Source organism: Odocoileus virginianus, chromosome 10 (assembly GCF_023699985.2).
Source record: "Odocoileus virginianus isolate 20LAN1187 ecotype Illinois chromosome 10, Ovbor_1.2, whole genome shotgun sequence".
Classification (NCBI taxonomy): Eukaryota; Metazoa; Chordata; class Mammalia; order Artiodactyla; family Cervidae; genus Odocoileus; species Odocoileus virginianus.
Window position 1 is genome coordinate 22,820,120 of NC_069683.1, and position 26,281 is coordinate 22,846,400.

Below are 26,281 nucleotides of genomic sequence, written 5' to 3' on the forward strand. Positions count from 1 at the left end.
CCCCCATGAACCCTTGCCTTTCTGCTGGAAACAGTGATGGTTCTCAGACTAGGAGAAAGTTAGCAGCAGCCACCATTTACAGGATGTTGTCCTGAGCATTTTAAACGGATTACCTCATTTAATTTTCCTAACAACCCTATGAAGTATGTACTATCATCCTCTATTTTGCAGCTGAAAAAACAAACAAAAAAAAAACCCTGAGAAATGGGGAGGTTAAACACAAGATCTGCTCAAGACTGCAGTTATCAAGGCATCTGTCCCAGGGAGCTTTTAGTAACTATAAAGTGCTGCCTTCCCTAACAGAGGCTAACATTAGATCTCTGACCCTCACTCCTGCTAGAAGAGGAAAGGGGAGAGAAAAAGACTATTCACTGCTGACATTTCAAGTGAAGGGCTGAATAAAAGTGACTCAGACAATAATCTCTCAACAGCTTTACTGAGATATAATTCACATGTCATATAATTCAGTGCTTTTCAGTACAGTAACAGAATTGTGTGATCATTACCACAATCAATTTTAGAACATTTTCATCATCACAAAAAGAAATTCCATACCTATTAGCAATCACTATCTCCCCATTCCCTCCATCTCCCTCAGCCCCAAGCAACAAATCTATTTTCCTTCTCTAAAAATCTGCCTATTCTGGACATTTCATATAAATGGAATCATGCAATCATGCAGTATTGGCCTTTTGTGAATGACTTTCACTCCGCATGTTTCCGAGGATTATCCTTGTTGCAGCCTCTGTCAGGACTTGATTTCTTTTTATTGCCAAATAGTACTCCACTGTATGGATATACCACATTTTATTTACCCATGCATTGGTTGGGTTGTTTTCACATTCTGGACAGTATGAATAATGTTGCTATGAACACTGGTGTGCAGTTTTTGTGTGGATGCACATTTTTATCTCTCTTGGGTTTATACCCTAGAATGGAATTGCTGGATAACACAGCAACTCTTAGGTTTAACCTTTTGAGTAATTGCCAGATCAGTTTCCAAAGTGACTATACCATTTTATATCTCCTCAGAAAGCTCAGTTGGTGAAGAATCCACCTGCAATGTAGGAGAACCCAGTTCGATTCCTGGGTAGGGAAGACCCACTGGAGAAGGGATAGGCTACTCATTCCAGTATTCTGGCCTGGAGAATTCTATGGACTGTATAGTCCACGGGGTCACAAAGAGTCGGACACAACTGAGCGACTTTCACTTTCAAGAAAGTTATGAGATTTCTAATTTTTCCACATCCTTGTCAAATGGACAAAAGTTCTCCTTACTGGAAAACTAGAGCTGCAGTCCTAAAAGCTGTCAACCTTCTCTAGCTCTGCTGTAACAGCCTGGGTGACCTTGGACAAGAACCCGTTATTCCCCCGGCGCCCCAGTGCTCTCATCTCGAGTGGAGGGACTGGAGCCGACGGCCTTGGATGTCCCACTGTGCCCTGCATTTATTCACTCAGCTGACGGGAGACAGCTGACCAGCAGGGAGACAGATACTGTGAAACAGGCAGCTTGGAGCTGACTACACAACTGTGCATCTGACTTTGTACTAACTCAGTTTCCATTGTACCTGAATAACCTTAGACTCTGACTATCATGCTTGCCTCAAAAAAACAAATAAATAAACTCACACAATCTGCTTATGCTATTAGGGAGAAAACAGAAATGCCTTATTAGGTAAAGTTTCCATTTGGCAATAATGGCATTCAGGACTTGAGCTTTTGAAACTGGGGTTCAAAGATAGAAGTGAATTCAAATGATAAAATATATGTATTTATAAGGAATAATGTCAGGTGATAAAAGCAGGATACAAACTATGCATGTATGTGTGTGTGTATACAGCTATATAGTTTTACATATATATAAACACACATACACAAAGAATTCTAACAGGTATATATACCACTGTCTCTTGAATGGTGCTGTGGGCAACCCTCTGCTGAAGTTGGGCTGAAGGTCCCTGTCCGGGTCGGAGTCAGCCCTCCACATACGGGATTCCTGCATGACCTCAGTTCTGGGTTCTGCAGGCACAAATTCAACCAACTGCAGACTGTGTAGAATTATAGTATTTACTACTGGAAAAAAAAAATCCTTATATAAGTGGAACCTTGCAGTTCGAATTATGTTGTTCAAAGGTCAATTGTATATAGAATAATAGGACACTTCTGTCTAAAAGGCCAAGCACCACAATGTTAACCAGCTTTTTCGCTGGTGTGTTTTGAAGTTGACGGTATGCATCCGGCTGCATACTAAAAAAGCAGAACTGTGAACTATCAAATTAGATGTTCTGAGTGAGGCGCAAGAATTCTCAATCTTAGAAAAAAAGCACTGAAAGCTTACAAACCACTGCAGGTGGCAGCAGACTGGCAGATTTTTTTCTCTTTTTGTCTGTACTTTCCACATTTTTCTACGAAGAACATGTATTACTTTTATAACTGGCGGATGAGAAAAGGGGAAACTGTTTTGTTTTTATAAAGGCAGGGAGTTGGTGAAAGATGGCAAAGAGCTTGCTTCTCTTTTCTTCACTGCCCAAGTGTCTACATGGGATGCAAAGAGGTCACATTTGCTTCTGGGTGATTTCTGTGCCTCAGAGCCTAGACTGGACCTGAGAAAGCACTGGCTTGTTTTCCTATTTGGATCCTGCAGGATCCAGTATGACAGGTAAAAGAAGGGTGTGAGGGAAAAATAGTGAAGAGCCATATTGCTAGACAGGCTATGTGTATAAACATCAACTCATCCATGGGTTCAACAGTAGTATGGGTGTGTAACATGAAACAGGATGAATCTGAAGTTAAGTTCTATTCCCATCACTTACCAGCAAGCTCTTTAACACCTCTGAGTCTTAGATTGCATATTCATAAAACAGGGCAAATAATAATATTTCTTTTCATACGGTTGTTGCAATAGATAATGCATATCTATTACTATAGGGCTTCCCAGGCGGCTCAGTGGTAAAAGAATCCACCTGCCAATGCAGGAGACATGGGTTCAATCCTGGGTCTGAAAGAGCTTCTGGAGAAGGGAATGGCAACCCAGACCAGTATTTCTTGCCTGGAAAATCCCATGGTTGGGGAGCCTGGTAGGCTATAGTTCACAGGGTCACAAAGAGCTGGACATGACTAAGCACGCACAAGAAGAAGAAAATCTACTACTATGTGCCAGGTACCATGCTGTAGGGCTTGAGGAGACAGATATAAACACAATTCATGTCTTCTAAGATTATTTACAACTTTTTTATTTAAAGTGAAGGACTAGGTCAATAATTCTAATAACCCTCCAACCAAAGAAACACTTTTGAATGAACCAATTTAATAACTGGGGCATCTTAATTATATGCTTCAGATGGTTGATTAAATACTGCCTCAGTGAATACTTCTATCTTACGGCAGGACAAGGACTGGCACAAGGCCTGGCTTGACCCAGGTGATAACACGACACTAAGAATTCAAGTTTGGTTTGGCTTCTATCCATTACCATTTGTACATGCAAAACCTACCATTTTAACAATAGTCTGATTAGCATTGGAGTGAAGGTCTGGGCTATGTTCTATGTCAATGACATCAGCTATTAAAAAGTACCATAAAGTCCACTTTCAATTATAAAATGTTCTGTAAACGCTAAATAAAAATAAAACAAGAAAACGATCTCCAGTTCTATTTCATTTCATGTTTCTAGACAATTCTTTGGTTTCACACTTCAGTAAGAATACCTTTTGAGATCAGAGAAAAAAGGAAAAGAACCTGATTGTATTCTAGACAGTCTTAGTATGATTCAATCCCATGTTTAATCCCACTCCAGTCAGGGAGAATAATGTGAACCACGTGGCTTGAGGTTAAGATGCGTTTTTGAGGATAACTTCTTAATAAATTAGTATAAATTCTAGATATACAAACATGGTTTAACTGCTTGTTTCAAGCACACCAGCTACAGAAAGCAGTCAATGGTGCATCTTATATGGAAAGAAAAGTAATCAATATATAATGGAGAAAACGGCTGTCATTAACTGCATGGTGAGAGGCTGGTTACATTGAGCTTAGCATGTTATACTTTTGGTTCAGTGCTTTCTGGGAGACTGAGCAGAGGGAAGGAAAGGAAGGGGATCGATGTGTTTTTTAAGTTTTAGGTTTCCCCTGGGTAAACTATGCAAGATGATTGCGTAGTCACTACAAAGGAAAGCTGTGAAGAACTCATGTGCTTTAAATTTCCTGAAAATCCAGCCTGGACATACACACACATACAAACCCCGAATTAACTACATCTTTTAGTTTCCCTAAAGTCTAGAATAAATGTAAGAAATCTAGAGACTAAAACCCTGCTTTGTGCAACAGATGTTTCTGAAAAGTTTGGCTGCAAAAAAATTTTTGCAAACTGGATCATGTCAAACACATGAGGATTACTTAACAGACCACTTCCAATTAAACATAATAAAGATTGCTATTAAAAATAACTTTTTCCACTGTATACAAGTTCTGGATCCCTGGAGGTCTGTCCCCTTTAAAACTAGGCTCACCCCAGCAATACACAGGCACACAACTTCACGGGGACCTGCGCCTTATTTACCAAGCATCACCGGCACTCTTTCCCGTCCTCAGGCTCAGTCCTAGGAGCTGGGGTTGGGTATCCTGCTGTTCCTCTGGCTTAGAACTCGGCCCACTCCCGGACCACAACGCTGCGATCATCCTCCTCAGTCCTGACCAGGACTCCTTTCCCTTTATTCGGCTTTGCTGCTTCCCTGTTGGACTCAACTGCTGGAGGGAACCCTGCCCTCAGGGAGCCTGAGCTGAGGACAGCCACCTCCCGCCCCTCTCCTCTGCTGCCTCGGCTCCGTTTGTTTTCCAAGCCTGGACTTCTATCATTTCACTTGTTTTCAAGGCTGAAATCACTTGGACTTATTTACAAGGGCCCTTCTGGCTATCTGCAGAAAAGAGTGAAAAAAAACCAAAACACGAGAGGGCAGGAAAATAATGAATGCCCAACACAGTTTCCAGTCCCCTCAGACTCACTGAATCAGAAACTCTGGGATGGGGCTCCTCCAAGAGATGTTCATGCACACTAAAGTGTAAGAACCACTAATCTGAAGAAAAGAGGGCATCTGACGAATACTTTGGACAAAATGAGGCATCTCATTTATCAGTCTATATTACTGACACTGAAGAATGCTTTAGACATTCTGTGTCTTAAGCCACAGCTATGGTATAAGTTTTGTAAAATATCTTAGAAACTTATTTCCACGTGAAAAAAGGTCTACAAGGTTACATAGCAAAATGTTAACAGTGGTTAACTTGAGGGAAATTCACTTTAATTTTCTTTATGAGTATTTGTATTTTTAATCTACAACCATATATTATTTTATACTTTTTTTTTTTACAAAAGGTTAATCTAGGCATCTTCCACTTCTCTCTGGCAAAACTGAGATGTAAAAATTAACTCAGTCCCCAGCAGACCTCATTGTCTGGACTAATCAAGTTTTGTGAGGCTTTAGGGAATTCCTGAGGATGTGAGGCAGAGAGAGTGCTCAGCGCTCCATGACTCAATCCATGCTTCTACTTAAAGCTGCCACACCAGGAAATAACAGGTCCCAAAGCCGGAGAGATTTTGCTCTTCTTAAATAGGCCAACATAAGAAAGGGATGGTAGGGTTAGGAGGGAAGACAGAACAGACTAAAAATGCATGGATTCTTTTGGAAGACACTAGTTTATTTCTGGGAAATTTTTCTTTGTTGCAGAAATTACGTATTTAAGTGTCCCATTTTTCATCCCCTCTTTGTGATCTGACAGTCATTTGGCCATGACGTTGGTCCTTCTTTGAGCTGGCTCCAGGTAAAAAATGGCACACACATATGGTGGACAAGAGAGGGGCTTGACAATAAAACAGACTGGTGGAAAATTATCCAGGATGAGACAAAGAAAAGATGAAAGAAAGCTAAGTGTGTATAAACATCCTCAAGATCAAGAGAGGTCCTAACAAATATCCTTTAGCTTATGATGCATTGTGGGAAAATCCTGAGGCTCCCATGGGTTGCTCTCAGGGGACTACTCAGTCCTTTCACCTCGGACAAGCTTCCCATCAGATGCACTATATGCATTCATTAAGGTTCCCAAAGCACCTCATCTGTACTGTCATCAGGCACAGAAGCCATTCAGTGTAATCTGTACACATCCTCTTGCTCTTCACTGCCCATAAGCATGTGGGTATGGCACAAAGAGGAAATACATTTGTTTCCTTCAGGATAGCTGTTGTCCGAGAAACTTGGTTAAAAAAAAAAAAAATCTTCCTGCTGTCTTTAATAAATAATTGGTTCACCTTCACTAAAGGAAAACTACTTTAATATAAGTAGTTTTGAGGGGGTCTTTCTACTTTGAGCTACCAAATTGACAAAAGTTACTCCAATTTTTTTTTTTTGGTATCAAGATGCTCTGGAACCCTAACTACACCAGAAGGCAAGAGGTGTTACTGACATCCCAAGAACTTTCAATGCTGTATAAAACGAAAATTATTTTGTAGACTGGTGACTGCAGCCACCTTTTGAAGAGCCTGGCATTGTCTGTGGCTCTGCCTCATACAGTGTTTCACGTTAGAAAACGGAAGCATAACGTGATTCTATAGGAGAAAGGAGATGAAACCCAGTGCCTGCAGCATAATAAAAAAGAACACAAACACCAGAATCAGATTTTGAATCTCAGCTCTAAATTACACTCTACTGGGGTAATGGCCCTATCTCTCTGAACCTCAGTGTTCTTATCAATAAAACGGGAATAAAAGCTAATGTACAAGGTTACTGCAATGATCAGTTCAGTTCAGTCACTCAGTCGTGTCTGACTCCTTGCAACCCTATGAACCGCAGCACGCCAGGCCTCACTGTCCATCACCAACTCCCGGAGTCCACCCAAGCCCATGTCCATTGAGTTGGTGATGCCATCCAACCATCTCATCCTCTGTCGTCCCCTTCTCCTCCTGCCCTCAATCTTTCCCAGCATCACAAGGGTGTAAGAGGAGAGGGAGAAAGAAGAGTTAGTGCTTCATGGGCACAGTTTCGGTTTGGTATGATGGATAAAGTTCTGGGGATGGAGAGTAGTGATGCTGCATAACAATGTGAACGTACTTACGGTCACGGAACTGAACACTCCAAAGTGGCTGAAGTGGTAAATTTCATTTTGTATATTTTACCCCAATTTTTAAAAAAGGTATGTAAAGATCCTAGCACAGTGCTGGGCTCTTAGTAGGTGCTCAGGAAATGGTAGTCTAATTCCTTTATAAAATTTTTTAATTAAAAAAAATAACAGTACAAAAAGTCAAATAAAATCATGCTCCTTTCGCTCTGAAATTGTGAGAGGCTCTGACTCTCAGGCAAAGCCAGCTGGCCCCAGGACTGGGGAGCACCACAGCGAGGATCTGGGTAGGAGAAGGGAGGCTGCATGAGTCACACTCCCTCAGGCATGTTCAGCTCCCCGTCCACCCCCAAACCCTGGTATGGCACCTCCCAGAATACCAATCCTAGAGCCCCCCAACATCTCACAAAAAAAGCTGGGAAGCTTAAACCATTTCCCAGACCAGATTCCAGGTCATGAGGACAAAGGCATTCACTGTGGCAGCTGGCTCCTGTAAGTGGGAGAGTGACAAGAACTGAACACCAACTGCATAGGCCTGAGTTTATTCCAGTCCCCAGCATTAAGCTGATTGTATCTCTGATGCCTTTGGCTGGATTTAATGGACACAGGCACCAGCAGTCTCAAAGGCCCAGTAAAGGAAGATTAAAAATGCACTTGTCTGCCGTTCAGAGAAAACAATTAATGGTTATGTGTTGTAAGTCATAAAACAGAGAAGGGGGAAAATAGATGACTTATCTCTAGGCACATGAGAACACTGCTTTTGATGGGCAGGCTTAATTAATCTTGATGCAGTGTTCAGATGGACGGTCATTAACATCCCTCGAATTTAGCCCAAGGAGAATGAAATACCTGGGGTACTAATATCCAATTAAATCCAAAACAATACTTACTTTAGGGTCTGAGCTCTTAAACTTTAACCTTTCCACCAACTCTATCATAGCCGCCTTCAGTCCGCCTGAGTCTTTGCTCTAGAAGAAAGGAAAGTCAGGGGTCATTAGACAGCACTTTGTTACTCTCTAGAACACAAACAGTATTTCATGGGACAATGAAACGGAAGGCATTTTTCCCCCTTCCTATCAGCAAGAAGACTAAACGACCAAGGAAAGCTGTGTGGCCCCTCTTCCTCTTCTCTATGGACAAAGACGGTTGGGACATAAATTGCCCAGTGACCTGAGAGAACAATTGGAATGAAAATTAAACACAATTTGTATAGGGTGACTCACTGCTTCATCTCAAGGCTCAACTGTGCCATTATTCACTGAGGGCCAAAGCTTTGCAAGAGATTTCTATCCAGGATGTCTATTTTATGACCTAGTGATTTTGATTTTAAACTTCTACATCACAAATATAGATATATGCAATACTAAATATTCTTTTTTTTTTTATATTGTAGTGGGTTTTGTCATTGACATGAATCAGCCATGGATTTACATGTGTTCCCCATCCCGATCCCCCCTCCCACCTCCCTCTCCACCCGATCCCTCTGGGTCTTCCCAGTGCACCAGGCCCGAGCACTTGTCTCATGCATCCAACCTGGGCTGGTGATCTGTTTCACCCTAGATAATATACATGTTTCGCTGCTGTTCTCTCAAAACATCCCACCCTCGCCTTCTCCCACAGAGCTCTTACAAAAATAAAAACAAAAAAAATGCTCCAATATTTAACTGGAAGTGGCATTTCAGTGCGCTGGTTGAACACAGGTTTTTGAGTCAGACATAAAACATTTCAAATTTGGGGTCTACATTAACAAGTTAACTAAACTCAGGCAGGTTACTGACTCTCAAAACCTACTCCCTTTTCAACAAAATGAAGATTATAAAAAGGGTTATTTTGAAGCTTAACTGAAATGGTGTTTGTAAAGGCATGAGCATAATATGTGGCACATAGTAAAAGCTCAATAAATGTCACCTATTATTATTGTTGTTACTGCATTATAATGATTTAGACTAGCACAGTCCAACAGAAGTATAAGCCAAAAATGCAAGGCACATATATAATTTTAACTTTTCGAGTAGTCGAAAAAAAAACAAAAGGAAATTAATTTGAATACATTTTACTTAAGTCAGTATGCCCACAATATTATCACCACTACATGTGATTTCAACATGAGGTATTTTATATGTTTTTTTCATACCAGAGCTTTGGAATGTAATGTGTATTTCACACAGCCCAATTCACTTTGGATTTACCAAATTTCAAGTACTCTAAAGCCATGTATAGCTGGTGATTACTGCACTGGTTACCACAGATTGAAAGCAAAGACTAAAGCTACACTGCCTGGATTCAGGTCCCAAATCTACCACTAGATCTGTGTGACCTTAGGCAAATCACTTAGCCTCTCAGAGCCTCAATTTCTTTATCTATAATATGAAGCTAATAATAGTACCCATTTCAGAGGGCTGTAGTAAGATAAAACCAAGCTCATATACATCAAGGTACTTGGAACAGGGCCTGGCACATGGTAAAGACAATAGATGTATGAGACATATTTATTATTATGGTCTGTCTCCCTCACAATATTTAAAATTCCTTAAAGGTAATAACTACATCTTTTCTCTGTATCTGCTTCCAGCATCAAGGTGTTTTAAAAAGTACACTGAACAAATGAACGAATGAATATGCCATCTTAAGATACGAATGCCTTAATAATAATACATGTGTGTAGCACGAGATGAAAAGTCACATGAATTAGTTTGTTTTCTTATCTCAACTCCTCGGGGATAGGATAGGATCTTTACCCTCATTTCACCAGTGAAGGGAAGGAGGTATGAGAAAATCAAGTCATTTTTATGGGTAAGGGACAATAAATAAGTGTAATATAATCAAACATGACAAATATCTGTTCTTCAAAATTGGTCTCAGAATAAGTGATATTTTCCCAATTTGGGAGGAAAATCCCAATTTCTCCAAAACAGGGCATACTTAGTAAGTCTCCATCATATAGATTAAAATAGACTAAAGCCTAAATTCTTTTTCCCCGCTCTACCCTCCATTCTCTCCCAAGTCCACAGTAAAAGTCTGATGTAACCTAAGATGGATATCTGCTTTAGATGTGCTCTCCAGATACAGCTGACATTCCCACCCTAACTGTGGTTCTAAGTTTTAATAATTTGTACTTTCAAGATGATGACATCACTTCCCAAATTTCATCACCAATTTAAATCTTTAATCTCTGGTCTCACAGCAGACAGGTGGGAAAAGGAATCTGGAGGTCACATACCAGGAAGTGCGTGAGACCCAAAGTACCTAAAGAAGGGTTAAACTGCCAGACACAATCTGGCTTTTATGAGACGATCAGACAATAACGCCTGTCTGGTGATATCATTCCTCTAACCTGCTTCTCATTGGCTGCACAAGCAGGTCACTTGTCCCTGGAAAGCTCGCTTCCCCCACATCCCAGCTGCCAGCACCCATTTTAAGCTCTTCAGCAAGAGCCCTGATATATTATGACTTCCCCACCGCCCTGCCTCCCCCCACAGCTCTAGAGAACAGAAAGGAATGCTCTAAACTGTGTCTTAAAACATTCAGAAGAGAAACAGGATGATGAAGGAATCCCTAAGAAGCAGACAGCCTGTTTGCTGGCAGATGTGCCTTGTGAGGGGAGATAAGGGAACCCTTAGCCTTCTTTCACAAAAATCCAGTGGGTCAGCAGAATCCTTCCTCCTTTTCACAAAGCAGCACTGCCTACCAGGCGAGTGACAGAGGAGAGGCAGAGACCCTTCCTTCAGGAAATTCACCCAGACCACTCCCCACCCAGCTCTCTTTGAGAATATTCTCAAAGATAACTGGGGTCTATATGAAGCCAGCCTCTAAATGAGTGGTGGAAAAAAACAGTCCCTAGTGGTTTTTTTTAAAAAAAAGCTTTAAAAAATAAAAAATAAAAACCCTCCCCCACAAATAAGCAGTTGGGAGACTCTCCCTGCAGTTGAGAGCTGCAGGGCTGAGGCAAGAGTGAAAATGGACTACCTTGGCCCCAAAGCCACTGCCTTTCTTTTCTCACACACCCCAGCCCCTTCCTGCACCTTGTACAACAAGCCTTGTACACAGACGCTCAGGCTAGTACACCCAAGTTCTGAGACCATCTCTTTCAAACAGTCACGCTGGGCCACACCTGGAACATAAGAATGCACATATCAGGGGTGGGTCTGAGGGCTTGATTCATCTTTTGGAGGATGGGCTCAGAGAAAGCCTCTGCAGGTCCTGAGAGCAGGGTCAGGGCATTTCATTAGGTAATTCTTGGATTCTGGATACTTGGGAGAGTGGTCTGGCGGGGGGCGGGGTGGTTTGTGGTGGTGGTGGTTTAATCGCTAAGTCGTGTCCGACTCTTGCGACCCCATGGACTGTAGCCCGCCAGGCTCCTCTGTCCATGGGATTCTCCAGGCAAGAATGCTGGAGTCGGTTGCCATTTCCTTCTCCATTAGAAGGGGGCAGGCATGGGCAAAGCAAGGGCCCTCTAAAGCATAGGGTAGGGGCACAAGGTTGTCTATGTCTAAGGTGGTATTTGAGTATGAATGTCTCCAAAGCATTGTGTGGTATTGTGTTTTAATAGTTTGCTGAGGGCACTCATCAGTCAAAAGGTAACTGGAATAGGTCATACTTACATATTTCCCTACTGTGGTGGAATGGAAGAGGTGCCTCTGAAACTTGTGTTCTAACTGCGAAGTCAGAAGAGTTCTAACTTTGGACACATGTGGATCCATAAATGGCCAGATTCTACTTGACAGTCCTTGGGGCAAGCACTGTGAGTGGTGATGAAGTGAGTGTCTCCTGATGCTGCTCTTCCTCACCTCCTTCCCATATGTGAGCCTATCCTTGTTTAGGAACCTCTCCCCTCCCCAAGAAGAGTGTAGATTAAAACAAGACAAATGCTCTGGTGTGACACCCACCCCTCAAAATCTGATCCACACCTGTAGAGATGGGGATGCTTCACAGAAGTTAACTCCTAGGGATAAATCATAATAAAGTCAAAGAAAGGACAAAATGCCTACATTTGAAGTTATTCTTTATTCTCCAAAGCACTTTCCTATGCTCTACCATTGGCATTTCATAATAAAAGTAAAAAGTAGTGTATTCTCACTTTACAGCTGAGAAAAGGCTGGTGGAAATCAAATCAAAAACCACCAAATCAGAGTCCATAGACTGTTTCACTAGCCTTACACAGTAACACAATAACTGAAAGGTAGTATTATTGCAATGAGCCAACACATTGGAGAAGACTCTAATGCTGGGAAAGATTGAAGGCAAAAGGAGAGGAAGGTGGCAGAGGATGAGATGGTTAGATAGCATCACCGACTCAATGGACATGAATCTGAGCAAACTCCAAGAGATAGTGGAGGACAGAGGAGCCTGGCCTGCTGCAGTCCATGGGGTCACAAAAGAGTCAGACACAACTTAGGGACTGAACAACAAGTGTATTCTCGTCATACAATAGGAAAAAATGGCTCTGTGGGAAGTTAAATGATACCCCTCAAATTACAGAGCTGGTCAGTAGCAAAATCAGGACCAAAAAGATCCAATGCAAAGATTTATAACATATACAAGACAAGAGGTTGGTATCAGGAACACATGGAAAAATACATAAAGGATTCCTATAAATAAGAAAAAGCCAAATAAGCACAAAAGAAATCCCAACAAAGGATATGAACATAATAGAAATGTGAAATGGCTAATATACATATGAAAAGATGTTAAAAGATGCTCAAACTTACTTATAATTATGATATCATTTCTTATCCATCATACTTATCCAAATCAAAAAAGTTTTGATTTGATAACACCAAGTGATGAGAGACTTTGGGGACGCTGGGGATTTTCATATGTTGCTGATATAACAAAGCTACTTTGAAATCACATGCCAAGCAAGTCCATTTTTCACTTTCTTCCCTTGAGTAACACTAACATGTGTCAAGGAGGTATGCATAAAAATAATTATTGCAGCACTGTTTTTAATAGTAAAAACCTGGAAACATCCTAAGCATCCATCAATTGTGGGTGGCTAAATAAACTATGGAATTACAAATGAGGTCTGATATGGCAAATTAAAAGAACGAAGTAGACCAGTATGTACATGGCAATGCACAATGCTGAATTTTTTAAAACTTGCCAAACAAGGCATACTATATCATTTATTTAAAGAAATGTAAAACTATACAATGGGTTACATATGTATGTAAAAGATTAGAAAAGCAATGACTTGGGGGGACTGGTAGTGGGAATAGTGGTAGGAAGAGTCTTAGACTTACTTAAATGTATTCCTATTGTCTAATTAGGATTTAATACACAAAAAGGGAGGGAGGGAGGAAACGAAGACTGACCCAGAGTTTCTGCTTAAGTGTCTCTCTCCTTGAGTTTGCCTATGTATAAATACCAGGGCGCTGTTCCCTTTGCGGCAAACATGGACCAAAGGTATAAGAGAAGACTTTCCACCTAGGATTCATGTATCGATTTCAGGAAGTTTGAAATCCCCAAACTATCCACAAGATTTGGAAAGTACATGCACTAGTCTATGAAAACGGACTTGAGCATTCCTCAAAGTCCCCCAAAGTTTATCTTTCCTAGTGTAAAGGGCACTGCATAAAGAGAAGGGAGACCCAGGCTTCATTCCTATTAATTGCTATGGGAGCTTGGAAAAGTCATTTTATATCTCAGAGTTTCTGTTTCTCAACTTGTAAATGAGGAAAAGGGGCCAAATCAGAACCTACAAATTCACAGGCCACAGCCTACACAACTTTTGTTTTTAGGGTGTTGTCCCACACTGGCATGCTAGGAATTTTAAATCAATCGCCAACACTTAAAAACCAGGAGATATGACATAATAGAGACTGCTAGCTTCTTCTGGAAATCTGAAAGTTCTGACTGCACTGGGTTCCCTTTCCACACGGCAGCGACTGGCGGAGGCTGAGGAGCAAGTACCCACTTCAGGCAAGACAAGCTCCCTTCAGCACGCCACAGTTACCCTGGATGGCTTCTCATTCGTATTTCCTTTCTGCTCCCTGTAGACATCTGAAGTTGCCACCCTTAGCAGCAGCTCAGAGAGTTTTTTACTTCTAAGGGTTTTTGTATTTGAACATCAAGAACGGTGGCATGTCTTTCCTCAAAGGAATTCAGAATAGCTCATGAATACATGTCCATCCAAAACACAGAAATGATATAGTTCATTCTAATGTAAACATTCTTCGAAAGTGGGCAAGAGGTAGCAACAAAGGTGGAAAATGGTAGGTGAAGGGGGCATCAGAACAGGAAGTGTTTCTTGACACCCAGTCTCTATACTTTCAGAGGAGTCAGTCTAGCCTAATGCCTATGACCAGCTGGGGACCAAAAGAAAAGCCATGTGTCAGCAGAAATGTCAGAATCACTTAGGATCTTAAACTGGCTCCTAAATACTGAATTCTGTATTACAAAGAAGCAGAAGATACTGGGTTGCAAAAGAATATTGGCGCCTATTTGTTTGTTTTTTTCCCTATCCCAGTGGCCTTGCATTGGTACCATGCTTTAAAAAAGAAAAAAAAAAAAAAATCAATCCAACTTTCTATCATTTTCACAAAATTTTTTGGGGGGAGAAACAATGGAAAAGGATTGGGAGATAGAATATATAAGAAGTCCTCCTAAGGAATCCAACCATAAAGCAAAGTCCTGACAAAAGGAAATTAAACCGAATTTAGTATCACCACTCCATGTCCAAAAATTCTTTTCCATGATCTTCACATGACTTGATTTTCCAACTCCAAATCTACTCCTATGTTAGGTAACCACCTTTATATAGTTGCTCAGATCCAAAATCATTTTTGGGTCTGAGAAAACCTATCACCAAGTCTTTTCAGACCTAACTCTAAAACACAGGCCAAGTTCAATTACTCTTAACCATTGCTACCAATCCCTGCTTGCTTGAGGTCCAAGAAGCAATACTGCTCCACTCACCTACCCTACAGTGTCCCTTCTCCATACAGGCAACAGAGTGAAATTTAAAGGTTAAAACATAAAAGGGTATATATGACTTCCATTCTGCACACACACGAAGTCAGAGTCTATCATTCAACACAAGTTATACCCTACCAGGGTTCGCATAGACCCAAAGGGTGGAGAGGACAGTAGGAGTGCCTATAATGGCTTTCCCCTACTTGTCCCCATTTCCTACTGGAAAGAAAACAGAGGCTATTTTCCAAGAAGAATGAAAAGGGTGTATTGCGCCTGCCTCCTCTCTGCTTCTATAAAAATTTCCCACAGTTCAGAATGTAAAACAGAATTTAAAGAGGACAACCAGCAAGACGTGTGAACCTAAAATTAGACATACCAGCTGTGTTTTGGTTAGCTAGTGCATAAGGCACCAGCAGGACACTGAAATATACAGGAGCCTCTTCTCTGAAGACAGGTTTTTCACCAGCCTTTCTACCCACCAGAATAGCACGCAGAAGGAGCAGAAGGAGAGGGGGCTGACCAGTTTCCACCCAAAGAAACTTGGTGTCCGAACTTCTATTTCTGTCAGACTAACTGGTCTGGAATTGAACTCAGAAAAGAACCAGAGATGGCTCCATAAGTGTAAGAAGAGTCACTAATCACCGAGGGATTATTATGTTCCAGGCACTGTGCTAAGATCTTTACATGTATTATTTGGTTTTCACTACAGCCCTAAAAGGAGAAGTAATTATTATGGCCATGTTACAAATGATGAAACCAAGATTCAGAGAGAGAGGATGAACTCTCCAGCATGACACATGTAACAAGTAGCAGAGCCAGGATTCAAACCCACAGAGGGCAAAGCCAATTAAGGCAAGACAGATGGGTTCTTCACATTCATTCTCCCATTTCTCCTTAGTAAGACACTCCAGTTTTAGCTGGACACACCATGGCCTGAAGAAAAGACTGTTTGCTAGCACCCCCTCTTGCAACTAGATAATGCCATGGGGCTGAACTCTGACCACTGAAATATAAACAGCACTGCGTGCAACTCCTGAGAGGTCCTCTTAAAATAAAGGGTTCTCGTCCCTTCTTCACGTTCCTGCGCCTGCTATCCTGGACTTCAGACATGTGGCTGGACCTCCAGTAGTCACCTTGGTCCATGACGAGGACTATACCCCAGGGAAGCCACAGCAGAGGCAGAAACAGCCTAGATTCCTGGTAACCTCATGATTCCTCCATACCAGCTTCAGACAGCCTACTTCCTTTTATACAAGAGAGAAATAAAACATCCGTTGTTTGAGCTGCCGTTATTTTGGACTTTTCCAAATTACTTCACTACTTTAGATGCAGTTGAACTTAATGTAAACATTGATGTGGTAAATCCCTACGCAACAGTCTCTTTCCTTGATGCCTGTGATTATTTGAGATTATACTTCATATCACACATTGACCAAACATATCATGTACACCTACTCTCCAGCAGGCACTGTGCTAGGTGCAGGGAACAGAAGAAGATAAACAACACACAGTCCTAACCCTAGAAGAATCTGTAACACACACAGGACACAGACATGTTGGGGAGAAACGATATTGATATGATACACTGTGCACAGGCTCTAGCTGTGGGAACTGAGGCCAGCCCCCTCGCACTTGCGTGGTGTCAGCCCAGTCAGAGCGCACCCGTCAAAGGCTCACCTCAGACACCGCTTCCTCCAAGCTTTCCTTATCACCTGTCTCCAGCTGAAACGGACTTCTCTTTTCTCCGAGCCCCCACGCGTGCACGCTAAGTTGTTTCAATCATGCCCGACTTTTGCGACCATATGGACTGTGGTCCCTCAAGCTCCTCTGTCCATGGGATTCTCCAGGCGAGAATACTGAGCCCCATGACATCCTCTTTGTACCTCTTTTCTAATACTTACACACAAATAGGCATGTGAAAAAGAGTACAAGCTTTCTGATGTCAGGAATGTTTCTTTTCCTCAGTATCTGTCACATAGTTCACCGTAAGTGCTCATAAATATGCAAGATTCACATAAATAAAAGTAGCTTAAAAATACCAGTTTTTGACAATAAAGCTAACTATATGCTACAGTCTGGATATATTTTCTCTAATATTCTATTGCAGTTAAAAGCAGATTACTCTGATAAAAAACTAGCTAAATACATCTGAACTGAGTTTAATTTATAAATACATGTTCAACAGGAACAATTTAGCATTAACACAATGTACATCAGAGTCATTGCCCATGTGGTTATTTGCCATAAATTACGGATATAATACAGTGTATTTGGAAGCTTTTGCTTGCTTGGTTTTATTTTTTTCATTCTTGATTAATTTCTGACATCTGTAAAGGGCATAGATATTGATTCTGTAATCCTGCTATCATGTTGGCTTGATCCCTAGCATAGTCTCACACACAAGCACACAAACACAGAGGCAAGATTCTCATCTCTGCCCCACATATCTGGACTACAGTATTTGTTTCACCCCTTCTTTGTGCTGCCTCCTCTTCTGAGAGGTCATGAGCATCTGTGCTCCTTCCTGCTGCATGACAGCTTTAGCCTCTAGCTCTGGATAGTAAAACACAAAACAGAAACAAGAGCGTGAAAACTACCAGACTGAACTGAAACTGCAAGCAGGAGACGCACCGACACCAAGAGACCTCTAGCTTCTTAACTGTGGGTCAGATGCCGGGGAAGAGAAAAGGTAGATGTTACCAGTGGACAGAAAGGGCAACCTCCATGTTGTGGGCTGTGTCAAGAAAAGGTGATGTCACAGGCATAGAGTCCTTTATCCCCAGAGTGACTTAAGAATTACATACCTACTACAGCAGCAAACTTACCCTGAAAAGTAAGCATCTAATAGCACAGTATGTCTATTAATCCATTCTATTCTGACTGAAAAGTTGGGGAAGAGAAAGAGAGGGCACTTCTTGGGAGAGAGAGCAAGGAAAGTCTGGACCTTTTCTCACAGAGTCCTCTTGACAGTATGTTCCCTTAGTTCCATGGTCTTCCTTCTACAAACCAGTAACTCCAGTCTAACCATGAGACGAACGGGTGACAAATCCCAAGAGAAAGACATTCTACAAAATACCTGACCGTTCCCAAAGATTTTGATTCTCGGCTGGGGTGAGGCCAATCCCAGCTATTTTCTAAAGAACCCCACTCCACAAGTGAGTCCAAAACGTGGCAACAAGGTGAGAATCACACGGTCTTGTTAACCTACTTCTGACTCCTCTTTCATTCCACAATGGCCTTTTTGCTGTCCCTCCAATACCCCAAGGTCACCTTTACCTTTTTTCTTAATTCTTAGATTACAAGTGTCACTTTAATAATAAAGATTGGGGGAAGAGTCATACCCTTAACAAAATTTGATGGCTTGCCCCCTGCACTTAACCCTGCAGAAGCCCTCCAGGCTCTCTCTAATGGAGTTCCATTTGCCATGAGTGCTGAATCCCTTTTGACCTTAGTCTTAGCTTTTGTCTTCTTGTGTCTTATTCTACACAAATAAATGGGGTTTCCCAGGTGGTGCAGTGGCAAAGAATCCACCTGCCAATGCAGAAGATGCAAGAGACACTGGTTCAACCCCTGGGTCAGGAAGATCCCTGGAGGAGGAAATGGCAACCCACTCCAGTGTTCTTGCCTGGAAATGCCATGGACAGAGGAGCCTGGCAGGCTATAGTTCATGAGGTCACAAAGAGTCGGACACAACTTGAGCGCGCGCACACACACACATATACAAATAAATAAGACACTGAGTGGATGACTGTGTAGCCAATGCTTCACGGTTTTATTAGAAGATACACCAAATCCATTCAGTCAGGAATAAAACTATAAATAAGGACATTACAGCAGAAATTCAGCCTTTTGCCTCCCTACCAGAGCTGTTTCTTAGGAGCTGACTCCACAGGCAGAGCCACTGGCCATGAGGAGACGCAGCAGTGGCATACCCTCACCTCCAGCCCCTCCAGAGTCACAGCTGTTTTGAGCATGTGCCTAAACCCTTCCAACCACCCTGCTGCTACTGCCCCCTCGCTGGGTACCCCCTGCAGTTGTTCCCACTGTCACTTAACCAAACATTCTTCTCTCCTAATATCCATCCATCTTAAAGACACATCCAAGGACAAAGGGAGTGGCTTCAAAACCTTTGCATCTGTCCATAGCAAAGCAATGTTAAAAACTCCACAGATGCTTATAAGTACTTGCTGGATTCTGTCAATTATTTCTCCCTTCGCCATGTTATAAGACTTCACCTCTTCTTCGGGTGATCTTAGAATGAACTAGACAAGTGCATTTCAAACCACAGGACTTGACCCACTAGTTTGCAATGAAATCACTTTATTGGGAGAATCTAGAATTTTTTTTTTTAGACAGAAAACAAGAGAAACAGAACAGAATATATCATACACAGTAAGGTTAATAGTGTTCCATTTGTGTTAGTTAAATGTATGTGTGTGTGTGTGTAAACTAGACCACAATGTAAACTATATTTCCCCTACTGTAAGTTATGTTCAAAATAATTTTTTAAATTGCTGGTCTAGAGTTCTGAATATATGTAATTGCACTTACATTGTTCAACCAAAACAATTCATTAACTATAGCTACAAGTGCAAATTCCCATGGCAACATAATTTTCCTATGAAAACATCCATGAACCAGATCAAGCTCCTTTGTCAGACTTCATGACCTATTTTCAGAATCAGAAACTACAGTCACAGTAAGAGAAACCTGCGTATCTGAGACGAGAGTTTCTGAGCCAGATAAGAGGTCATAATATGGGCTGTGTAACTATATTTCTATAATAAAGCTGGAGCAGAGGCTCAACACAAGTTTGGACCCACAGAATCCTTTGGAGACTAAATCCTCTGGAGCCAAACTGGAAATACAGCACAGGAGGAAAGGCGGGACTTTAAAAGTCATTTCAGTGATTAAAGGTTAAATTTATCCCTTCAAGGTGTTTGCCTTAGTCCTTCTGGCACAGCCTCAGGTTGTCTCTGCCTGGACCCCCTCTGCTCTACAATCACCCCGGTTTTCTGACCATTCTGGCCTACTCTAAGTTTGCTTTATTCTAGCACTTGGCAACAATTTGATCTTCTACTGCCAATATAAGCCACTCACGTCCAGTCTGGCATTGAGATCTCAAAACATATATTGTTTAAATTCCTCTTAACTCTAAACTTACACATTTAACAAGACTCCTCCTATAATAATAATAACAAAAACAACAGCTAACATTTAAAGAGCACTGTAAGTGTGTTAAGCATTTTTAAAGTTTTATCACAAACTAGATTATTTTACTCTCACAAAACTCCATTTCTTAACTTTATACCCATTTTAGAAATATAAAAACACAGCCAAACTGTTAGGTAACTTGTGCAGGGTCTAAAAGCCAGTGGCAGAACTAGGATACTTCTGTCTCTCTCTAAACCCACAGTGTTGTTTTATTTTTTCTTTATATCACTTACTACATGCTTATGTGCCCATTTGTTCTATTTCCTTCCAATACAATGTATACTCCAGCAGAAGTACACACTTTTTCCATCTTGCTATATTCCCAACGCTTAGAAAGCACCTGCTCTTGGCTGATGCTCAGTAAATACCTGGTGACAGAATAAATGCAGTATAACAAAGATTCTCTTCACTAGCCATTATCATGCCTAAACACTTTTAATATTCTAAGAGACCAACTCTCTTGTCAATAGGTAAATGTACACTGTCCTCAAAATATAAGAAACCAAAGGTGAAATGAAACTAATTAATGCTGCAATCAAGCTCTGACCAAGTTCAAATTTTTACTGGGTAAAAATGATCAGCCCTTCATCCTAGCTGCCTTACAGAGCAAATGGTATGCCCTTTCTGAGGGGGGAAAATATGACTCTAGTATCTAGAGTTCTTTTAAACAGAGTGTTTAACATTGAAAGAAAAATTATGAGAGATGAAAAGAATCATGAAAATATGGCATATAATCAAGAATCAGACCCCAAAAGATAAAGAGAAATGGATCTTTTTTAAAAAGAGCCAAATAGGGGCTCTAGAGTTGAAAAACAATATCATAAATTAAGAATTTAATGTCTGTGTCTCCTTTTCTGCCCTGTATATAGAACCATCATACCATCTTTATAGATTCCAGGAGGTTTAAGAGGGAAGGGACATATGTATACCTATGGCTGATTCATGCTGACGTATGGCAGAAACCATCACAATATTGTAAAGTAATTAGCCTCCAATTAAAAGTGATTTTTAAAAAAAAGCTAAAAAAAAATTAATGACTGACACTCATTGGCGTATTTGAAGCTGAAATAGGTAAGTAAGTAAATAAATAAATAGGGAGGTCTATGGAGTGATTTCCAAGACATACTGTTAAATGAAAGAAAGCAAAACATAAAAGAGAATTTCTATTGCTCCAGAACCCACAATTCAAGTTTCACCATGAGAGAAACATCAGAAAAATCCAACCAAGGGGCAGTCTACCAAATACCTGACTGGCACTCCTCAAAACTATCATGATCAAAAACAAAAACCTACAATATGGCCAGAGGACCCTGGCACTGAAGTCATCAGAGAAAAAACTGGTGAAATTCTAATAAGGTTTAGTAGTACTGTTCCAATGTTATACAAGCAGAGTATAAGAAACAGCTCTATTGATCTGAGTACATTTACTGATCACAAAAACTGGGATGTGCATTTGATTATAGGCAGAAAGTGATGTTGGGGGGAGGGGACTGCCACTTCAAGAGTACATGAACCAAGAACTTCCAGACGTTCAAGCTGATTTTAGAAAAGGCAGAGGAACCAGAGATCAAATTGCCAACATCCGTTGGATCATAGAAAAAACAAGAAAGTTCCAGTAAAACATCTTCTGTTTCACTGACTACGCTAAAGTCTTTGACTGTGTGGATCACAACAAACTGTGGAAAATTCTTAAAGAGATGGGAATACCAGACCACCTGACCTGCCTCCTATGAAACCTGATCGCAGGTCAAGAAGCAACAATTAGAACCAGACATGAGACAATGGACTGGTTCCAAATCGGGAAAGGAGTATGTCAAGGCTGTATATTATCACCCTCCTTATTTAACTTAAATGCAGAGTACATCATGCAAAAAATGCAAAGCTGGATCAAGCACAAGTTGGAATCAAGACTGCCAGGAGAAATATCAATAACATCAGATATGCAGGAGACACCACGCTTATGGAAGAAAGCTAAGAGTAACTAAAAAGCCTCTTGATGAAGGCAAAAGAGGAGTGAAAAATCTGGCTTATAACTCAACATTCAAAAAATGAAGATCATGGTGTCTGGTCCCATCACTTCAGGGCAGATAGATGTGCAGTGACGGACTTTATTTTCTTGGGCACCAAAATCACTGCAGATAGTGACTGCAGTGAAGCCTTGCATACTGCAGTCCATGGGGTCACAGAGTCGGACAGAACTGAACAACGGAACGAAAACAACAAAGGGGTCCTAAACAAGTTGTACACTTAGGTCTTAGCAGAAGCAAACTCAACTCCTCTTTTGAAGAATCCAGCTTCATGCCAAGGCTTGGGAAATTCCCCAAAAATAATTTTTTAAAGGCAATGAAAAGTTACTTAAATATAACAAGCACAAAAGGAAATAATGAAACCTGAAAACCACCACCAAAAACAATAGCTAGCAGAGAGAGATCTATAAAGTCTTCACAGACTGGAAATATCAGTGACAGATTATAAATCAACATGCTTATTGTTCTTAAAGGAATAAAGAGGATAGCAACAGTATGAAAAAAGATAGCAAGAGGATATGATTCATAAATCTATACTAGCATATCTGAAAATTTAAACAAAATGGACCAACTTCTAGGAAAATGTAACTTATCAAAATTGACTCAAAGGAAAATAGACAACCTAGAGAAGCCTATAACCATCAAATAAATTGAATCCATAGTCAAAAATACCATAAAAGAAAAACAAAATAAATTCTTTCTCTCTCTCATTTCAGATGCAAATGGATTCCCTGGTCAGTTTTATCAATCATTCTAGGAAGAAATATTCCAATCTTATACAAACACTTCCAGAGCATTAAAACAGGAAGAAAATATATGAAAGCAATACATCCTGACTCATACTATGAAGCCAACATAACCTTGATAGCAAAATCTCAAGAGGACATTACAAGAAAGGAAATTTACAAGCCAATTTCTCTCATAAATATAAATGAAAACTCCTACATAAATTATTAATAAGCTAAATTCAAAAACATAAGGACACTTCATCACAACCAAGTTGAGTTTACCCCAGAAATGGCAGATTATTTTAATTGAAAAATATAATAATAATAATGAAGGGATGAAAATAAGACTATATATATGTACACACCTGTATTTGCAAAAAGAAACACTTGAACAAGTGACAAAACTAATAAAAGCAGTTACTAAAGGTGAAAAAGAGGTTTTTGAGACATATGAACATAATACTGATTTTCAAATTATTAAGTGTATCAATTAATGCAATTCATCACATCAGCACAGCAGAAGAGTAAAATCACATGAACATGCGAAGATGCAGAAAAAACATTTGATAAAATTCAATATCCACTCGGTACTAAGAAAAACTCTTAAACTTGGATTAGAAGGGAATTTTCTTAATCTGATGCAATATATATGTGGGAAAAAGTTATATCACACTTGTGAAATGTTATGAATTATCCCTCAATTAAGAACAAGGCAAAAATACCTACTATCAGTTTTATTCAACATTATATTGGCAGTCCTATCCACAGCATCAGGGCAAGGAGGCAAAAAAAAAAAAAAAAAGCATAAGGACTGAAAAGAAACAAATACTGCCCCTCTTGAAAATAATATGATCATGTGTGTAAATTTACAGATTTATTATTAAAATAGTAAGAGTTTAAATGAAAATCAGTATATAAAAGTTAATCATATTCCTATATACAATTAGGGAAAAATTAAAACATATTTTACAACACTATAAAACTTTAAGTACCCAGGAATAAACTTCCCAGTAATGTATAAGATCTCCAAGAAAAAAATTATAAATATTGTGAGGCAATGCAAAAGACCTAAAAAAATGGATCAGATGACTTCATTTTGTAATGGCATTAATGCTCCTTGTATCAGTTTATAATTTCAATACAATACAAACAAAGTCTTGCAGACTCTTTTTTTTTTTCTTAATGTAGAACTTCATGGCATGATTCTAAGAAATGTAAAAGGCCAAGACTGGTTAAGACACTCTTTTAGAAGAACAAAGTGGCCAGGCTTGCTCTACCAGATATTAAGACATGTTACAAACTTATGGTAACTAAGAAAACATGTTGCTCATGCAGGAATATACTAACAGATCCAATGGTATAAAACAGAAGTGCCAAGAAACACACTGCACACATATGGGCATTTGATAGATGACGGTGGCACAGCAGATCAGTACAGAAAGGAAAGACTTTTCAATAAATGCTGCTAGAGCAACTGGCCATCTGTACAGGCTGAAAAGTGAAATTGAACCCAGACCTCCACTAGCCAAAAAATCAATACTAAGTGGAACAAGACACAAAAAGAACTAATGATAAAGGAAGTTATTGATAAAGTTTACTACCTTAAAATGAAGAACTTCTCTGTTCAAGGCACAATTTTTTTAAAAAATGAAAAGAAAAAGAGAGTAGAAGATATTTGTAATCCATAAAACAAAGAAGTCAGTTATATATATATATCTATATATCTATATATCTGTATCTGTGTGTATAAATTATTCCTGTAAAATAATGAGAAAAAGACAACCCAAATGAAAAATGAGCAAAAGACCTGAATGAGTAGCCTGCAAAAGAAAAAACACAAATGACATTCAAAGTAGCTTTAAATTTTAAACCACAAGAAGAAACCATGACATATCCATATGACTGACAAAAATTAAAAATTCTGTAATAACAAGTATTGGTGAAGATACTGAGAAAAAGGAACTCTCTGACACTCTTCATGGGAATGCAAATTGGTACAACTTTAGAAAACAGTTGGCAATATCTGATATTATTGAAGATATGCATAGTGTGTGACCCAACAATTGCACTCCTAGGTTGATATTCCATTTAAATGTATGTAGATGTGCAGCAGGAGATATATACTAGAATGCTTACACCAACACTGTTTACAATAACCAAAAGGTCCAGAATTTGGAAATCAGATATTCATCCTTGACAGAACAGGTAACTTGTGGCATATTTATAAAATGGAATTCTACACAACAATGAATATAAACAAACTACAGTCACCCACTGGATGAATCTCACAATGTTGAAAAAATGAAGCAAATTCCAAAAGAATGCATGATAACAATACAATAGCAATATCAACTGTGTCAGGTTCAAATAAGTTTAGAAATGCATAAATCTGGTAAAAGTATAAAGATAAGCAAGGAAATGACCACCACAAAAGTCAGGATAATGGCTACCTATGGGAAAGGGAGATGGTTATAACTGGAAAATTATAAAAAGGGCATTGGGCTTCAATAGTGCTACTAATAATCTATTTCTTCATCTAGGTGGAGGTTACATCAGTATTTGCTTTATAGTTGTTAGACTGTGCATATGTTTTCATACACTTTGAGTGTGCATTTTACAATGTTTAAAAAAGAGGAAAAATCCTAATATAGCGGATTTCGTTATCAAAGTATTTGCTATCCCAGTGCCAGCAACTGAAAGGTTGCTTAGAGAAACAAAAGATGTCACAATGACAATAAGCTAATGAACTAATCACTTAATGAACTGATCACTCACTTTCCTGCCTGGTTACCTCCAGATGTTTCTCTCACTGATAGGAAGCATCCACAGTATAAATAACAGGCAAATCACCTTCAAATTCATTCATTCAACAAATATTTATTAATATTTATAATATTTCCATACACTGTTCCAGGGGACCAGCAAGGTTCAAGATAAATAAAGGCCCTGTCCTCCTGCAAAAGATAAAGGACAGGGGACCCGCCACTTCCATCCGAATTTTGCCTCCACCCTCTCATTCTCTTTTCCAAACAAGTACCAAACATGAAGAACTAAAAAGGATCTCAGGAATACACATGAAGTTATCATCAAAACCTAATCTTGCCTCCACCCTCTCATTCTCTTTTCCAAACAAGTACCAAACATGAAGAACTAAAAAGGATCTCAGGAATACACATGAAGTTATCATCAAAACCTAATCTTAGGGAGTCTTTTCATTATAGAGGAACCACATGCTTGGGTTCTTTGGCTAAACTATGGCTTGCCATATTTTCAAGTAGGCAAAATGACTGC

The 26,281-nt window shown here is 39.9% G+C and overlaps 1 protein-coding gene across 4 annotated transcripts in view; it reads right to left on the reverse strand.

Moving 5' to 3' along the window:
* Positions 1 to 26,281, reverse strand: part of TRIM44 (tripartite motif containing 44) — a 110,089-nt gene that overhangs the window by 82,163 nt on the left and 1,645 nt on the right. For all 4 annotated transcript variants that reach the window (XM_020904968.2, XM_070473180.1, XM_020904969.2 and 1 more), the window contains exon 2: positions 7,998 to 8,075. In XM_020904968.2, the coding sequence (XP_020760627.1) occupies positions 7,998 to 8,075 (78 nt within the window). The remainder of the gene's footprint in view (positions 1 to 7,997; positions 8,076 to 26,281) is intronic.